At 34.1% G+C, this 15629-nt stretch overlaps 1 protein-coding gene across 1 annotated transcript; it reads right to left on the bottom strand.

Moving 5' to 3' along the window:
• Positions 1 to 6354: 6354 nt before the first annotated feature.
• Positions 6355 to 15399, bottom strand: SUV2 (protein dimerization). Its single transcript, XM_039033048.2, has 12 exons — positions 14908 to 15399; positions 14183 to 14221; positions 13555 to 13673; positions 12955 to 13034; positions 12520 to 12857; positions 11433 to 11501; positions 10518 to 10600; positions 9424 to 9765; positions 9247 to 9353; positions 8344 to 8501; positions 7050 to 7243; positions 6355 to 6934 (listed from the first exon to the last, which is right to left on the bottom strand). Exons 1-12 carry the CDS (start codon positions 15292 to 15294, stop codon positions 6670 to 6672), a joined length of 2181 nt encoding a protein of 726 aa, XP_038888976.1. The 5' UTR covers positions 15295 to 15399; the 3' UTR covers positions 6355 to 6669.
• Between the last annotated feature and the right edge of the window lie 230 nt (positions 15400 to 15629).

Here is a 15629-nt window from a genome sequence, read left to right as displayed (position 1 = left end):
CCAATCGTCTAGTGTATCGTCTGGTCAATCACAAACAACCTTCTCCACGAACAAGTAACAACTTGGCCACCACCACTCAGTGACCTTGGTATTCTCGGAGTGAGAATCCAGGAGGTGTAGCCTCTGTTGGATTTGGTAGAAGGAAGGAGGAAACTACAATTGAACTCAACGAACAAGCAAGTGGGAGAGGATAGTGTCTATCGTATAGACTTTGGTGCTTGATCATTTAGTAAAGGTACACGATCGTTTAGTAAAGCAGGTTTGACCGTTTACACGATCGTTTAGAGATACTCGCTTGCCACGTGATCGTTTAGTAAAAAGCTACACGATCGTTTAGATAATGGCGTGTGTACACGATCGTTTAGACAAACACTTGAAGCTATCGTGTGGTCTCTCGTGAGCTAAATGATAGGCAGTGTACTCGAATGAAGCAACACCACGATTCATCTCCAAAATGAAAACATTTTTCATTTTATCCTTCAGTTATGAAAACTGAACAAAACCTCCCACTTTCACACACGGTTATGGAGAAACCACCAACAATTATCTCATAATTATTTTAATTATAAATAAATATAATAACTAACTTATCATATTATATTTATAACTTATAGTTTTAATATCACATCATATGCAACATTTAAACCATAGTCCTTTTCTCCTTCACTTAATATAAATCGTATTTACATCAAATTCTTCCAATTAATGTATCTCATACATCATGTCAACTATATCATATATAATTGAACCAGTTTAATCATATCATATATAATAAAACTCCCTCTTGTCAATTTGAACACTTCAAACTGACCCATAAACTGATTCTTAACTTGAATCCATTAAGCTACCAAGGGATCCACTATCTATTAACTGTCAAGCACTTCATTAGAGATCGACAGCTGCACTCTTCTCACCACAGATATATTTCTGTGTCCATCGGATATAACCAGTCAACAGTACGATAACCCTTCACAGATGCTCGTAAGTACTACAATTGGGTCAATTTACCGTTTTGCCACTGTAGTTACATCTAACTCCTTAAGTACCACTGATCTCTCTAATGAACAATACATCATAGTCCTACTATGAGTGGACACCTCTCAGGCCATGAGAAGGTGTGTGGCGCCACATTGTTCAAGCCCTGAAATCAGTCTTTAAGGGAGCAATCTATCTATTTACCCCTGCTTCGGGAAAGAAGTGAATTCAATCTTGTATAGCTGAGTTCCCAGCTCCCCAATTAGACAAATCCTCAAAGTGGTAGGTTTGAGTCGGCAATCTGGCCACTCAGACCCATGCAAATCAAAGGACCACCCTCAAAGGCAGGAGTTCCCAACTCAATCGGGAATGAAGTCATGTTACCTATGGTCATCCTAGTGAAGTGAAGTCTCTGTCATGAACAACATTATATAACGAGACTAAACACTTCGTGGTTCGGTCTTATACAAACTCCTTTGTATAAGACACCCTCGTTCACATGTCTCCACATGAATGATTAGAACCAAACCATCTGTAGTACGTCACAACACTTGTAACTATCTACAAAGCAGGCCACATTCGTAGTGTCAGAAGGATAAGGTTTCCCTCCTATATCCATATACTACAGACTATTCGGGTTATCACTTAAGGCATGATCCACTTGTATGTCTCCACATACATGCTTAAATTACAACGACAACTAGGGATCTTAGTTTATTGGTTTGTGGTAAAGTAATTAAAACATCTCATGTTTCATAGACAACAGTGAAGAAAATATCTCATATTATTACATCACAAGTGTTTGTTCAATACAGGTGCTTACAAACTACAAGACCCAACGAGAGTTTAGGGCATCAAACCCAACAGTTTGAACATCTTGTAGCTCATATTCACACACAAAATGGTTTAACAGAATCATTCATAAAACGTTTGCAGTTAATTGCTAGACTATTGCTTATGAGAGCTAAGCTTCTTACATCTATATGGGGAAATGCTACTTTGCATGCAGCATCACTTGTACGCATAAGGCTAGTAGCTTGTCATAAATACTCACCATTAAAATTAGCTAATGGTCATGAGTCATATATTTCCCATTTGAGAATTTTTGGATGTGCAATATATATTCCAATTTCTCCTCACAACATACTAAGATGGGTCCCCAAAGGAGGTTAGGAATATATGTTGGATATGATTTCCCATCAATTATTAAATATCTTAAACCCCTGACGGGTGATGTATTTACATGGAATGCATCGTTATTGTCTCATATAGATGCTCTAGTTTATTGTATTTATTCTCTCATACTCAACATTGCATATATTTGTATATATGTAAACTCACTGGAGTTTTAGTCCAAGTGGGAATTTGTTGGGTTGTATGTCCTAAAACTCGCAATTTGTAAAATTAAACATATTCTATTTGCAATAAAAATGTTATTGAGGTTTATTCAATAAAACCGTTATTGAATATGTAAATTACACTTGTAAAAATTAAATCCAATAAACCAACGAACCCCCAGCTATGGCACGAATACTTGAACCTTATATAGAGACATAAAAGAGGATCGGATTTGGATATATAGCCAAAACGGTCTATAGGTATAAGGATAGGGTTCGGTACTTTATCTTAGGGACACTATGGATGCAGCCTGCTTTGTATTTGATACAAACGATATGATCTCGAAATCATTAATGTAGAGACATGCAAGTGGAGGCATCCTATGCAAAAGATATTTGCATAAGACCGGACCACGAAATAGCTAAAACATGTCGTTTACTATTAAAACTGATTATTTCAATTTGATGACCTAAGGTAACTCGATCTCAGTCCTTAGCTAACTATGAACTCTTGTTTATCTAGGATTATTCTTTAATCTACATGGGTGAGAGTGGCTCAACAACGTCGCTCAATACGTCTCTCATTTTATGAGTAAGACCGGGTAGATAGCTGGGGACTAGTTCTACAAGATGAAATTCACTCCTACCCGTATCAGGGTTAGTAGATAAGTTGTTCTCTTAAGTACTGATTCATGATCTTGAACAAGAGGTCTCGCCCTCTCTGTGACTGAGAAAGACTCGGTTTATTGGTGGGACCATAAACTAATTGTTCATTAGTGGATCAGTGGAGACTTAAGGAGCAAGATGTATTACTGGGGTGAAACGGTAATTTTGATCCAACTGTTAATACGAATGACCTGTGAATGATCAATTTACTGATCATGGTTAAATCAAGTGGATAGAAATATATCTACAGTGAGGGAAGTGCAACTACGAGTTTTAGTGGAGTGACCTGGTAGTTACCGAATCTTGATTAATTTGGTTTAAAGTGTTTAGCCAATTAATCTCGGATAGTTGGAGCTCATGATCTGTAGGTCCATTAGGTATCCCTACTAGCTCACAAATGGATAAAACCTTAGAATAGTGTTATGAGAAAATTTGAAACCTTCACATTCGAATTAATAGAATTATTAATTATATGTGATATAATTAAACTTTTAGTTATCAAATTAAACGAAATTGGAGAATCAAAAAATATTTAAATATGATTTAGATATTATACATGTATAGAGATTCATGTTTGGAATTGGTATTATTTAATATCTGATATTAAATTAATTAATTATCTAAAATTAATTTTATTTATTTAAGATTAATTTTAATGAATTTCATTTAATATTGATTTTAGAATTACTCTTATTCATTTTGAATTTAGAAAATTCAAGAAATTGACTTTTTTTTTTTTTTTTTTTGTGAAAATTCAATTGAAAATAGGTTACGTTGAGTGAGATTTTCCAACTTCCTCCCCTCAACTTCAACACTCACATTCCACTCAATTCTTTTGACCATGGTGTCAAGTTGACATGAAAAGGGTTTTGCATGTTGAATTTGAATAAGCTCAAGTTCATTCAACTGAAAAAAGGGTCAGGCTTTTTTGAAAAATTCTGAGATTTTTGAGTGAAGAAAAGTTCCTAAACTCTTGGACTTCAAACCAGAAAAGACTCTTCCAAATTCCCTAAATTTACTCTCATTTTGGATCCCACAATTCAATCTAAGGTCCTAGAAGATAGTTGAGAAGATCAAGTGGTGGTCTACTAGCCATTGGAAAGGAAATTTGAGCAGAGAGTTGCTGATTTCTGAAGGATTCTTCAAAGGTATGAACTTCCGAAATGTTATTTCTTTATTATGACCATGCTTGCTAGATTGCTAAAATTGATGAAATTAGAGTTTTCAAGATCCAAATTGCTTCCGCTTGTTGATTGTCAACACCAACAGTTACTTAGTACATAGAGAAAAAAATTTATATCATGACGATCAGTGAAACAGACCATAATGACTAATTCCTCAAATCATACTGAAATTCTTGCAATTCACGAGGTTAATCGAGAATGTGTATGGCTAAGATCAATGACTAAACACATTCATGGAACATGTGGTTTATCTTCTAGTAAAAATCTTCTAATGATATTATAGGAAGACAACACAACATGCATATCCCGAGGATATATTAAAGGAGATAGAACAAATCATATTTCACCAAAGCTTTTCTACACTCATGATCTTGAAGAAAATGGTGATATCACTATACAACAAATTTGTTCGAATGATAACCTAGTAGACTTATTTACAAAATCATTACCAATCATAACCTTTGAGAAATTAGTGCACAATATTGGAATGTGGCGATTCAGAGATCTCAAGTGATGTTTCCAAGAAGAGGATTAAATATACTGTATAGGTATTAAGAGTATTAGATTATATGAAATATGTACTTTTTTTCTTCACCAGGATTTTTTTTTCGATGAATTTTTTTTCCTAGTAAGGTTCTAACAAGACATATTTCATATATATAATGGCATCTAAAGAGGAATATTATAAATATTATGATAATAGATGTCCATTAGAAGCTCATTCTTAATGTCCATTGACCATATGTCATGCCCTCCTTTCCCAAAGTGTTGTCCATGTCTCAACATTATACATTATTAGTATTCATGTAATCCATCTCCTACTTGCCAAATTGCCTATAAATAGTGGCATTTGGTAGACTTTGGAATACACACATTGTATAAAATACAAAAAGATTGGAGAAAGTGGAGAAATCCATCCTTTTTTATTTTATTTACTTTTGTTATTTATTTATTTCATATATTTATATATTATATTTATTTTATTTTATTATTATATCATATTATATTTATTTTAATAATAATAATATTATTTTTATATATGTGTTCTCGTTGCGCTCCTCAAGTTCACAACAAAACCAATAATAATCTATGCTTAAATATATATTTTTCAAAACAAGCAAAAAATTTCAACCTATTTAATAGTCATTTGATTTTTAGTTTTTAAAAATTAAGTCTATAAACATCCATTCCACTTATAAACTTCTTAATTTGTCATCTACCTTTTATCAATGCTTTCAAAAATCAAGCCAAAGTTTTAAAAACTATTTTTTTTTTCTTTCTAAAAAAAGCCTCATTTAGTAACACTCTAATATTTAGTTTGGTTTTTTAAAATTAAGCTTAAACACTCATTCTATCTCTAAATTTATTGTTTCGTTATCTATTTTTTATCCATATTTTTAAAAATCAAGCAAAAACTAAGACCACATTTGGTAACCATTTAGTTTTTTATTTTTATTTCTAAAAATTAAACCTATTCATCCACATTCTTTATAATGATTTGCATCTTTCTTAAATACAAGTGTTCATCTTTTTTAAAGCTATTTTTTTTTTAGTTCTCAAAATTTGCTTAGTTTTTTAAACCATGAGTGAAAGTAGATAACAAAGAAAGAAATTTAGAAGTAGAAATAGTATCCATAGGTTTGATTTTAAAAAACAAAATGATTATCAAACAAGGTCTAAACAAATTAATTTTTAAAAACTTGTTTTTGTTTTTAGAATTTAAGAATTCAATTCTTGTCCTTGAGAAAAATGCAAACCATTTTATAAAAATGAGAAGAAATAGACCTACTTTTCAAAAACAAAATAGTTACATAACCCAATCTTGAAAATTTGTTTTTGTTTTTGAAATTTGGCAAGTATTTGAACTCTTTCTACAAGCTATTGCAAAAAATTTAGAAATCCATAATAGGCTTATGGTGTGTTTAAAATTTCAGTGTTTAATATAAAATACAAATCATTTTTGAAAAATTAGAGTGCGGCAACCACTTAATATATAATTTTTAAGTCAATCCAAATGGACTATTAATCTAAAAAAATAAATCAATCAATCAAATAGTTATAAAAAAACAGTGCCTTCATTTCTTCACTTGAATTTGCATTATTACCTTGGTAAAATTGGCCTTGATCTTATAGGCTAATTTGTTCCAAAAAAAGAAAAAGAAAAAGAAAAAGAAAAAGAAAGAAAAAAAGAATTAACCCCGGCTGCAAGCAATGCCTTCAAAGCATGCGATAGCCATTCTCAGTAATTTCTCACTTGAAATGAAGTAGATGGATTATCCTTCATCCGTACAAACCGGAACAGATTCAAAAAAGAATACGAGATCCGAAAAAATGGCAAAAAAAAAAATTGTTTGTTTGTTTGTTTGTTTTTTCCCTTTGCTTTTTACTGAAGAATATACATGCTTAAAAACTACAAAATTTCCCAAATAAGCCAATGGGATGACAAATTTTCAAACCAATGAGTTAGTCTCAGCATGGTAAAATGAGAGCATCTGAAAAGTGCTTTTTTATAGTATGTTATTTCCCAAATATGAAAGAAGTCTTTTCCTAAATACCTGGGCTAACTCAACAACTTCAGTTTCCCTCATCTTTCTTTTCTTGCTGTCAAACTGCCAATTTCTGTTGTTTTTTCTGCACAACTTGTTGGTTACATCAATGGCGAGGCTGGCCATGTCTCTACTGTTCGTCAACACTCGCAACACTGTCCCCGAGTATAATGAATGAGATGCAAGTCTATTAAGAAGTATAAGCACTTCCCGCAACAGCAACGCCCTGGATAACGATATTTGCAGAACACAGTTAACATCGTTCCAAGAAAATATATGAGCACTTGAGGAATTATGGAATCTTGCAATATCTACAATTAACGTAGAAACTCATCAATTACCTTTCCTCGAGATTTTCCACTGGCTCCGGAACTGTCTTTTCTTGTTCAACTTCTGAAGCCGTAACTTGAAGAATCAACGCAAGGAAATTTGATTCTGTATACAGCTTGTTGCTTATGAGAATCTCAAACCCAACTTTCCCAGACGATGCTAGAAACGCGAGCAAAAGGATGGTGTTTCTTCGAAGTTTCAACTCCTGCAAGAACAAGGTATATTACTTGACATCAAACACGTGGGTTGCTAAGCACAATAATATAATGGTAATTACCTTTGTTCCATACATCACGAAAACTAATAATCAATTATAAAATTTAGGGAAAATTACAAATTTAATCCCTATGATCTAGAAAAAGTTAGAATTTAACCCTTATTGTTTGATAAAACCTCATAAATAGCCTCTATAGTTTATAAAATTCTCATGCATAGTGAGGATTTTATCAAACCATAGGGACTAAAGTCTAACTTTCTCCAAACAATTGAGCATAATAGTCACCTCTTCAATGACAGAGCTCAGCACTATGACTTTTTTATGGACCATGTTGTACATATTGCTATCTCTTGGTGCAAATTATCAAAATTATTCCATTCTTATAGCTTTCATTCTCTTTTGAAGATGTCTTTTGTAACTCCTTTGGTTCGGGATTTCTTTTCCCTCTCTTTTTGTAATTTCATTCATCAATGAAATTGTCTCTTAAAAAAAAAAAAAAAAAAAAAAAGTCTAACTTTCTCCAAACTATAAGGACCAAATTTGCAATTTAACTTAAAATTTACAACAATTTGAATTTGTTAGAATAGCAAATTCAAATTATTTAGCCCTAACGACAGATGGTTATAAATAGTGCACCTCTCCTAACATCAACCCTCTTGACGACAAACTAGGAATGGTAAAAATCGAATGAAAATAGGTTAGAACAACTCTGCAGGGACTGGCTTTTGCAAGAGTGGGTCTCCTGTCTCTAAACAAAAGAGATTTCTTCCGCGCACAAAGGTCTAACAAGATCTTTTCCGCCACAACCTATTGAAAATTCCAGTGGTCGCCTCCTTTCTCTCTCCCACAAGAATTTTCTCATCAACCTCCTCAGTTTCATGACAAGAGTAACCGAACTCTTAAAACAAAGACAAATAAATTACCATTACTGACAAGCTCCTTATTTTCACAGCAAGTGCTAAGCAATCGTAGCAGTGGCCTTTTTAAAATGCTACATGTTTAGATTTCAAATCCCAAGTTTATTGACTATCTATCATAGGATCAAGTTATCCTTCAATTTTTCACCAAATAAAAAATTGAGAGCATACCTCAATACCATTTCCACAACATGTAAGACAATCTGCCAAACTATGAAGGATGGTTCTGAATTTCTGGAAACCTCCTGCACATCTCACATTTTCTTCTGCAGCATCAGTAGCTTCTGCTTCTTTGCAACCAGAACAGAACACGACAAAAAATGTGGGACCTGAATTAAAGCAAACATTATTAGGAAGTGAAGGTCGAAGGACATAAACGGAAAATTGAGTTCAGGTAAATACTGCAATAAGAGCTGTGATTAAAAGTTTGAACAAATATGGCTACAAGTAGCCTTTTAAAGTCAGCTGTAATGCTGAGTTGCCAGGGTTTTGGCACTAGCTGCAACCAGAGAGCAAGCATTTACAGTTTCTCCCATAAGGTGAATATAATTGACTGATTCAAAACAAACCCCAGATCCAGTTCCGAAGTTCAGGTTATCACCCTCCTCACATACACCTTCCCTGGCCACCCCTTCACTGATGGCAATCGAACCATGTGGATGCACCTTATTAGGGCCTCTTTGTGGAGCATTTGGATGGAATGACAGAACAACTCTCTTCAACGAAAAAGGAAGTGCTTTTAATAGATTTATCGAATGCATTATCTTTCTTACCATGACTTGGTGCAAATATACATCTTTCTATAGCTACTATAGTCTATCTTCCCTTTTGACCACTTAGGGAAGTCAAGGGAAGACTAAAGGAACCAATAACCTGAAAACTAAATGAAAATTTCATCCGAAATTCAAAGTTTGAATACAATATACTTTGAAATTCAAAGTTCAGGAGAACGAAAAGGAGAATAGCTTTTCCTACTAATTTAAAGCTCAAATAATTATTAAGCAGAATTGTCATAAGCTTGCAAAGTTCCAAAATAATCTTTTAGGGCAATGAACTGAAATTATTAAGCCTTACAGTTTAGTATCAAGAATAGAAGACGCACGCCATGCTTTTGTATGGCTGAACCGGATTCCTTCCTGATAAACTCCACTACACTATCAAATAGAAGTGCCTGGCCAAATCTGTAGCAATTATGTGAGTTGTTTCTGATTTAAAATATTGAAATATAGAGTAGAAAAACCACAAACTTACTTCTCCTTCTCCAGATAAGTATTATTTCTCATCAGAATCAAATTCATGACTGAAACTGCCTCAATTCTCACACATTTTGCACTATGTCTCTTAGCAACCTGATGCATCACCTCAAAGAAAGCTACCCAGTTTATTTGAGGAACTAAATTTATATTCTTATTCAAGTTTCTGTTCTTGCACAGCAATGCAGCACCAGGGAGTCTAGTGCCAGCTGGGGCACAGCTGCCATGAGATGTCTTGTCCATGTTCGCCAAAGCAAATTCCTCACCTTCTGCACTCTGTGATCCATGAGAATCCACAGCATTGTTCCTAGAGCCAAGTCCCCCAATCATGACTGTTTCCCTGAGCAGATTGCACTGGAAAGATCAAATCAGAGTTCATAAGAATCGAAGACATGGAAGTTCTTGACCACTAAACAATACAGCATCACTCAAAATATTTTATCCTGAATGATAATAAAGAAATCAGAAGAGTAACAATTGTAAATAATAAAACCACATATAGACATGCAATGCGTTGATATATGCCACCAACAAATATATACGAGTCATAATAGACCTCAATCCAACTAAATACTAAAAGAATTAACATGGAGTTAAGAAGTGCAAGAAATATAAATTAATTTCAGAAGCTTCATTGATAGTACAGCCAAACTCCCATCTCAACCACAAAAACGTCGTTGCATAGAATTACTTGCCTAACATCTATGGAGTATGGACCCTTTTGCTCATTACAGCCCATCTCATTTAATCTCCAATTGGAGAGGTTTATTGTAATTTATCAGATGTTTGGAGTGTTGTTTCTCCTCTATTTCATCAATCAATTAAATTGTTTCTCATTCAAAAAATAAATAAATACATAAAAACATCTATGTAGCAGTAGTATGGACAATACTTCTGCTTCATAAATTTCTGTCGACTTTTTCTAAATAATCAATCAGCAAGGAACCTCGTTGGTTGTAGAATCAAGTCAAAATATTAACTTCTAATTGGCTACCAATTTGGAAAAGAGCTGGAAAATTTCTACCCCCACATTAGTCACATTGTTCTAGGGAGTTAAAATATACACTTGTTGCAAAGTAGAGTGCACTATACCTTCTTTCTGATTTCCTCTCCAACCACAAGAGGCGTTTCAGAAACATATGCAATATATGCAGAGATCTATGAACTATCGCAACCTGCATCCAAAAATAAAGGAACTCATTTTTTAAACAGGAAAGTAAACCACAAGAAATTCCAGCCTTGTATAGGCTACAATCTTATTAATCATAATCGTCAATAATCTTACCTGGGGCCTGGACTAAGAAGAAATCATCCCAAATGTGCTATGAATACAGAAGTTACTAATGGTGACTGAACTTGCTCAATTATAAGTTAATTTTCTTGCATTATTTCAGTTGAATATAATAAAAAGTAGATGTGCTTTCAAAGGAAAACGTGGTTTTTGTTACATGTTTTATGTGTAAATCTTTTCCTTAATTCTATAATATAGCCTTGCTTCTATTTTTGCCAGTTGAAAGAGTTTTTTTGCAACTTCCTAGTTATCTCTTAACTATCGGTTGCTCTTTCCCCCTCAAGTAATTTCCTTGATTAATGATGTTTGTTTATTGTGAAGGATAGAGGGAGGGAGACGGGGAGAGAGAGAGAGGACAAATAAAAAAAGAAAAAAAAAAAAGAAAGAAAAGAAAAGAAAAAAGCATTGCTGCAACCTAACTAACTTGGGCATGGATTTAACTGCTAGTCATGGCTCCTCTATTGGTGCAAATGTTCTTTGTCGACATACATATGTTAAAAAATTTTGAACTCCAGACTCTGATTTTCTTAGTCCTAGTGCAGATTTAGACGTACTAGTCCTAATGCAGACTTAGAAGTACTAGTCCTAATGCAGACTTAGAAGTACTAGTCCTAATGCAGACTTAGAAGTACTAGTCCTAATGCAGATTTAGAAGTATTCAAATCTTTAATCTTATTTTAATTCTTTTGTGTAACCAGAAAAACTTCAACTCTTACGTTGTCAAGATTGCAGAGATCAAGCAACGGAGTAAACAACGCCTCCATCTTGACTATTCCATTACTTACCTACAACCAGAAACAAAGAGATGGAAAATAATTATAGAAACTTATTAAAATAACAGGAACATGACTACTTAAAAGCACACTAACAAATATAACAGGTTAGGAAATGAATTGCTAAAAAAAAATTATAGCAAAAAACAAGTCAATTAGGAAAATGAAGAAAGAGGCACTTCCATTTCTCAAAAGCTTATTCTAAATAGTAGTTCTAATGTCCTCTAAGCATATCCCGTACACAACTGAAGCACCCTAAAACTCCTTCTTTGACATGGATTTGCATCTGTATGTCCAAGCTAGCAAATTGGTTCAACATGTCAACACTTTTTGAAGACAGTTTCACAATTGTCCATGTACTAATTATCACAGTCCTAAAATCCAGATATGATTAAACTTGGTTTCAAAAATATAGTTGAAATTTATGCAATGCGTAATGGTGATTATGAAATTTAATAGTCCAAAAACATCAAAGTTATCCTTCACGTATTAAATATTTATCTGTCATTTTAGGATTATAGCAATTCTCTTTGAATTGTACTACAAAATGACATTGTTCTGCCAGTTCTCCCAGTCCTCGTGACCCCCCATATTGAAAGCTTGTAAACAATAATACCTACTTTGGGCATATTACCCTCAGTAACATGATAACAATTCAATTCTGGATTAACCACAAAAACTTGTGATAGAACCTGAATTAAGCTATAAAAGATAAGATAATTACAAGATAAACAAAGTGTTTGAGGTACTTAGACCCTCCCAATCTTGAGAATACTCTCAAACCCTAATATATTTCACCAAATATTGTCTACCTTCCTCCTGGCTCCTTCCCTACTCATTGTATTTATAACCAAACTTCTACAACAAACTCCTTAACTAATTGCTGATTATTTCCCAATAACATTTCTATCAACTTGGTGGCAAAAAGATCACTTACCATATTTAATAAAGAAAAAGTTTGCATCTTCTTTATGTCAGCAGTAGCTATGTTATAACATTCTATGGAGTAGTGATAAATTCTGTAAGATACCTTAGTCAAGGTGGTGTAGAGGTTAGATACTTTTTTAGCTTCTGGACACCGAAGAAACTGCACTATATCAGAAGAATTATCACCACCCAAGAAATCCACAGAAAATTTAGGGGATAACTCCGTGCTAATGCTGTGAAAAAGCACACGAAAATCTGTTTCACATGATAAAAGCAATTCTGAAACCAAATTTTGTCCTATCTTAGAGTCACTTTCAGGGACCCAGAAGACTTGCAACTTCTTTGAGAGCTTGTCAAAAGCAGGTAAATCATCGTTGGCTCTCTCTCCAACAGAACTATGGGCTTTTCCTACCTGTTCATTGGCTTTCCTCCTAGAAGTAACTTGTGGATGCAAAAATAGTAAAATAATAAAAAAATTTAGTTAGTATGTACCATAAAATATATGAGTCAATGATATTTAGCTCATCCTTATAACTACCAGTGTGAGGGCCACCAAGGTCACCAGCAATATCTTCACTCTTCATGCCAGTACGTCCACCATCTTTCCCTGCCACTCTCCTGATTTAATTGATGATGTAAAATAAGAATTGGCTATAAACTTCAGAAGATAAATGCACTTAAGAAACTATAATTCATTCCAGGACTGAATGAACAACAAGGTACAATTAAGACCAAGGGTTACCCAAGCAAGAGAGTCACCGAAGAAAAAGCAAAAGCCGGGTAACCCTTTCCAGAAGAAGTAAATGCAACCAGGCACAACTAGTATTCTATAATATAATCAGAGAAGGAACACGTATATTAGTGTATCATAGCCACCTCATATATAGTTGAATCATTGATACAGTACCCAAGATTTTTGTTCTAGGTGTGATGCTTCATTTATGCGAGTAGATTTAAGAAACCAATTTTCATGATGTTTTACAAAAGAGGGTAGGAGCTTATTTAAAATCGTTCTATACTTAATGGTAATGTTGGTAAACTTTGATATTTGAACCGTTGGGTTGTCTAACAAAATAGTGACTACAAGCCACTGCAGCCCAAAACTGTAACATTTTCCAAAATTGACAATTTTACTCACAAATCTGTACTTTCTGAAACACAACGTCCAATATATTGCTCATCCTTATTGGAAGAGACAACTTTAAGTTGCTCCTCATTTTTGTCTCTTTTCTTCCTGAGTTCAACACACTCTTGTTCCTGAAAGCATTCACAAGTTCTTTTAATTAGATAAAAACCTAAATTTCTAAATACATATCATTGTTACAAACGGAATAATTGGCACTTAAACTACTTAATAAACAGAGTTTCATCAAGATTATATGATATTAATCTCCAAATCAAGGAAGTAAACAATCTATTCAGAAGAAAATCATGCAAACGGCAACCAGTCCATCAATGATCAAATGTTTCCTCTATTTGTTTGAAATGCCGAGATAAAATCACAAATGAAACAGCTAGTCTTCTAAGATAATTTATTTGCTTAATTTTAGAATCAGTTTTAGGGGGTCTAGGTGGCAAGGTAACCTACGGCTGGCTAAAAATATCGATTATTAATTTTTTGCTCATAAAAAATGGAGGGAAAAAATTTCATGCAGTCTTTCTTGCTTAGAGAAGTAAAAAGACAACGAGAAATGATCATTTTATTATTGCATAGTACAATTGAAAACAAAATATAATAACAAAAGCTAAATAAAAAATGAACATACCAAGTCCTTAAGTTGCTTTGAGACGCGCCCTAGCTCCCTCTGTCACCAATCACCACAAACCATCAAAACTTGCGATAAATTTCAAAAACTCCCTCTTCTCATTATGCACACAATTATACGAATACCTCAATCAAACTTAAGGCTTATTATTACCAACATTAGAAATGGACATCTCTGATCACCACAAGAATAAAAGATAAAAACAAAATATATTTCAAATATTCTTTGCAGAAACAAGGCCACGTGATATTAAAATGTCTAAAGTTTGCGTCAACCAAAAGAACTTAAACGAGAATACGATCCACAGAGAGAAATATCCTTATTATGAGAAAATCTTAAATAATTCCGCGCAAGAACTATCGCGTTTGATTGAGGAAAGAATGCGAAACTGAAAAGGATAAACTGATCAAAATGCAATGCTCTAAAGCAGTAACAAAAAAATTGGCGCGGATAAGCACTAACTAAGAAGACTCGAAACACAGGGAGATCCGTTAAACTAATCCAAGTACGTCTCCTTTACTCTCACACCATTCTCTATGTCACCTTGATTCTAGTAGAATAAGACGCCGCAGTTTTGCAGATATTTAGAGTAGCAACGAACAAAGAAAATGCAACTCAGACGATTCGAAACCTAGCTTTAACTTTAAGCACTCCCTTAAAAGACCATGCCACAATAAATTAGCATAAGAAACATGATGCTAGTAGTCTCGAATACATTCACTAACCTTCAAATCATAAATTTCAAGTTCTTTTGCAGCATCGGGGCGATGCAAGCACGGAGCAAGCGCGGAGGAAGAAGGACCGTATTCGCCGAAGCCATTGGGCAAGCGAATGGCGTGAGAACGTAAACCTGTGGCCCGCTGAGAGAGTTCTCGAGGAGGCGAATAAGAAATGGGACGGTCATGAAACACTTCCACCAAATGTTGCGGTTGCGGTTCCGGTTCCGGTTGCGGCGGCGGCAGGGGGAAGTAGGTAGAAGAAGAACTCGGAATCGAAATCGGAATGGGAATGTGATTGTTGGCGGTGGAGGAGATAGCAAGCTCTTCGACTTGGATGAGTTGGTCCAAGAAATCAGCGTCCCAATCTTCGAACCCTTCGTCTTCGGTTTCCATTGTCAGAGTTTGGTGGTGCCTTCCAATGGAATGCTCCAAGGAAAGTGAAGTTCTTTTGATATAATTGCCTCCCGCCTTGTGTGAACTCTGAAGGCTGATGGTGCCTTCAATTCGTTCTATTATGTTTTAATATTTACATTTTTAACTTTTATTTTTTTAAATAATTGAATATTAAATTTTAGAAATTGACGTTAATTAATTTAAAAATAATTATGTAGTCAAAATCTAAATCTAATTTTATTCGTGTTCTTAAAAAGAAAAAAGGAACACTAATTTTCTGTTACATAATTTAAAATAGACCATTTTAAATAGCTTGTTTCTTTTTTAATTTTTTA

This window comes from Benincasa hispida, chromosome 5, assembly GCF_027475165.1.
Source record: "Benincasa hispida cultivar pf3 chromosome 5, pf3_genome.v1.1, whole genome shotgun sequence".
NCBI classification, from domain to species: Eukaryota; Viridiplantae; Streptophyta; class Magnoliopsida; order Cucurbitales; family Cucurbitaceae; genus Benincasa; species Benincasa hispida.
The sequence above is the reverse complement of the archived record's forward strand: the minus strand, read 5'-3'. Positions and strand labels throughout refer to the sequence as shown.

Coding starts and splice junctions, on each gene's coding strand:
- SUV2 (XM_039033048.2), bottom strand. CDS start 15,294: ATGGAAACCGAAGACGAAGGGTTCGAAGATTGGGACGCTGATTTCTTG. Junction 11,502..12,519: donor TCTACACCACCTTGACTAAG/GTATCTTACAGA, acceptor TTCTGGTTGTAG/GTAAGTAATGGAATAGTCAA. Junction 6,935..7,049: donor GTGGAAAATCTCGAGGAAAG/GTAATTGATGAG, acceptor ATCGTTATCCAG/GGCGTTGCTGTTGCGGGAAG.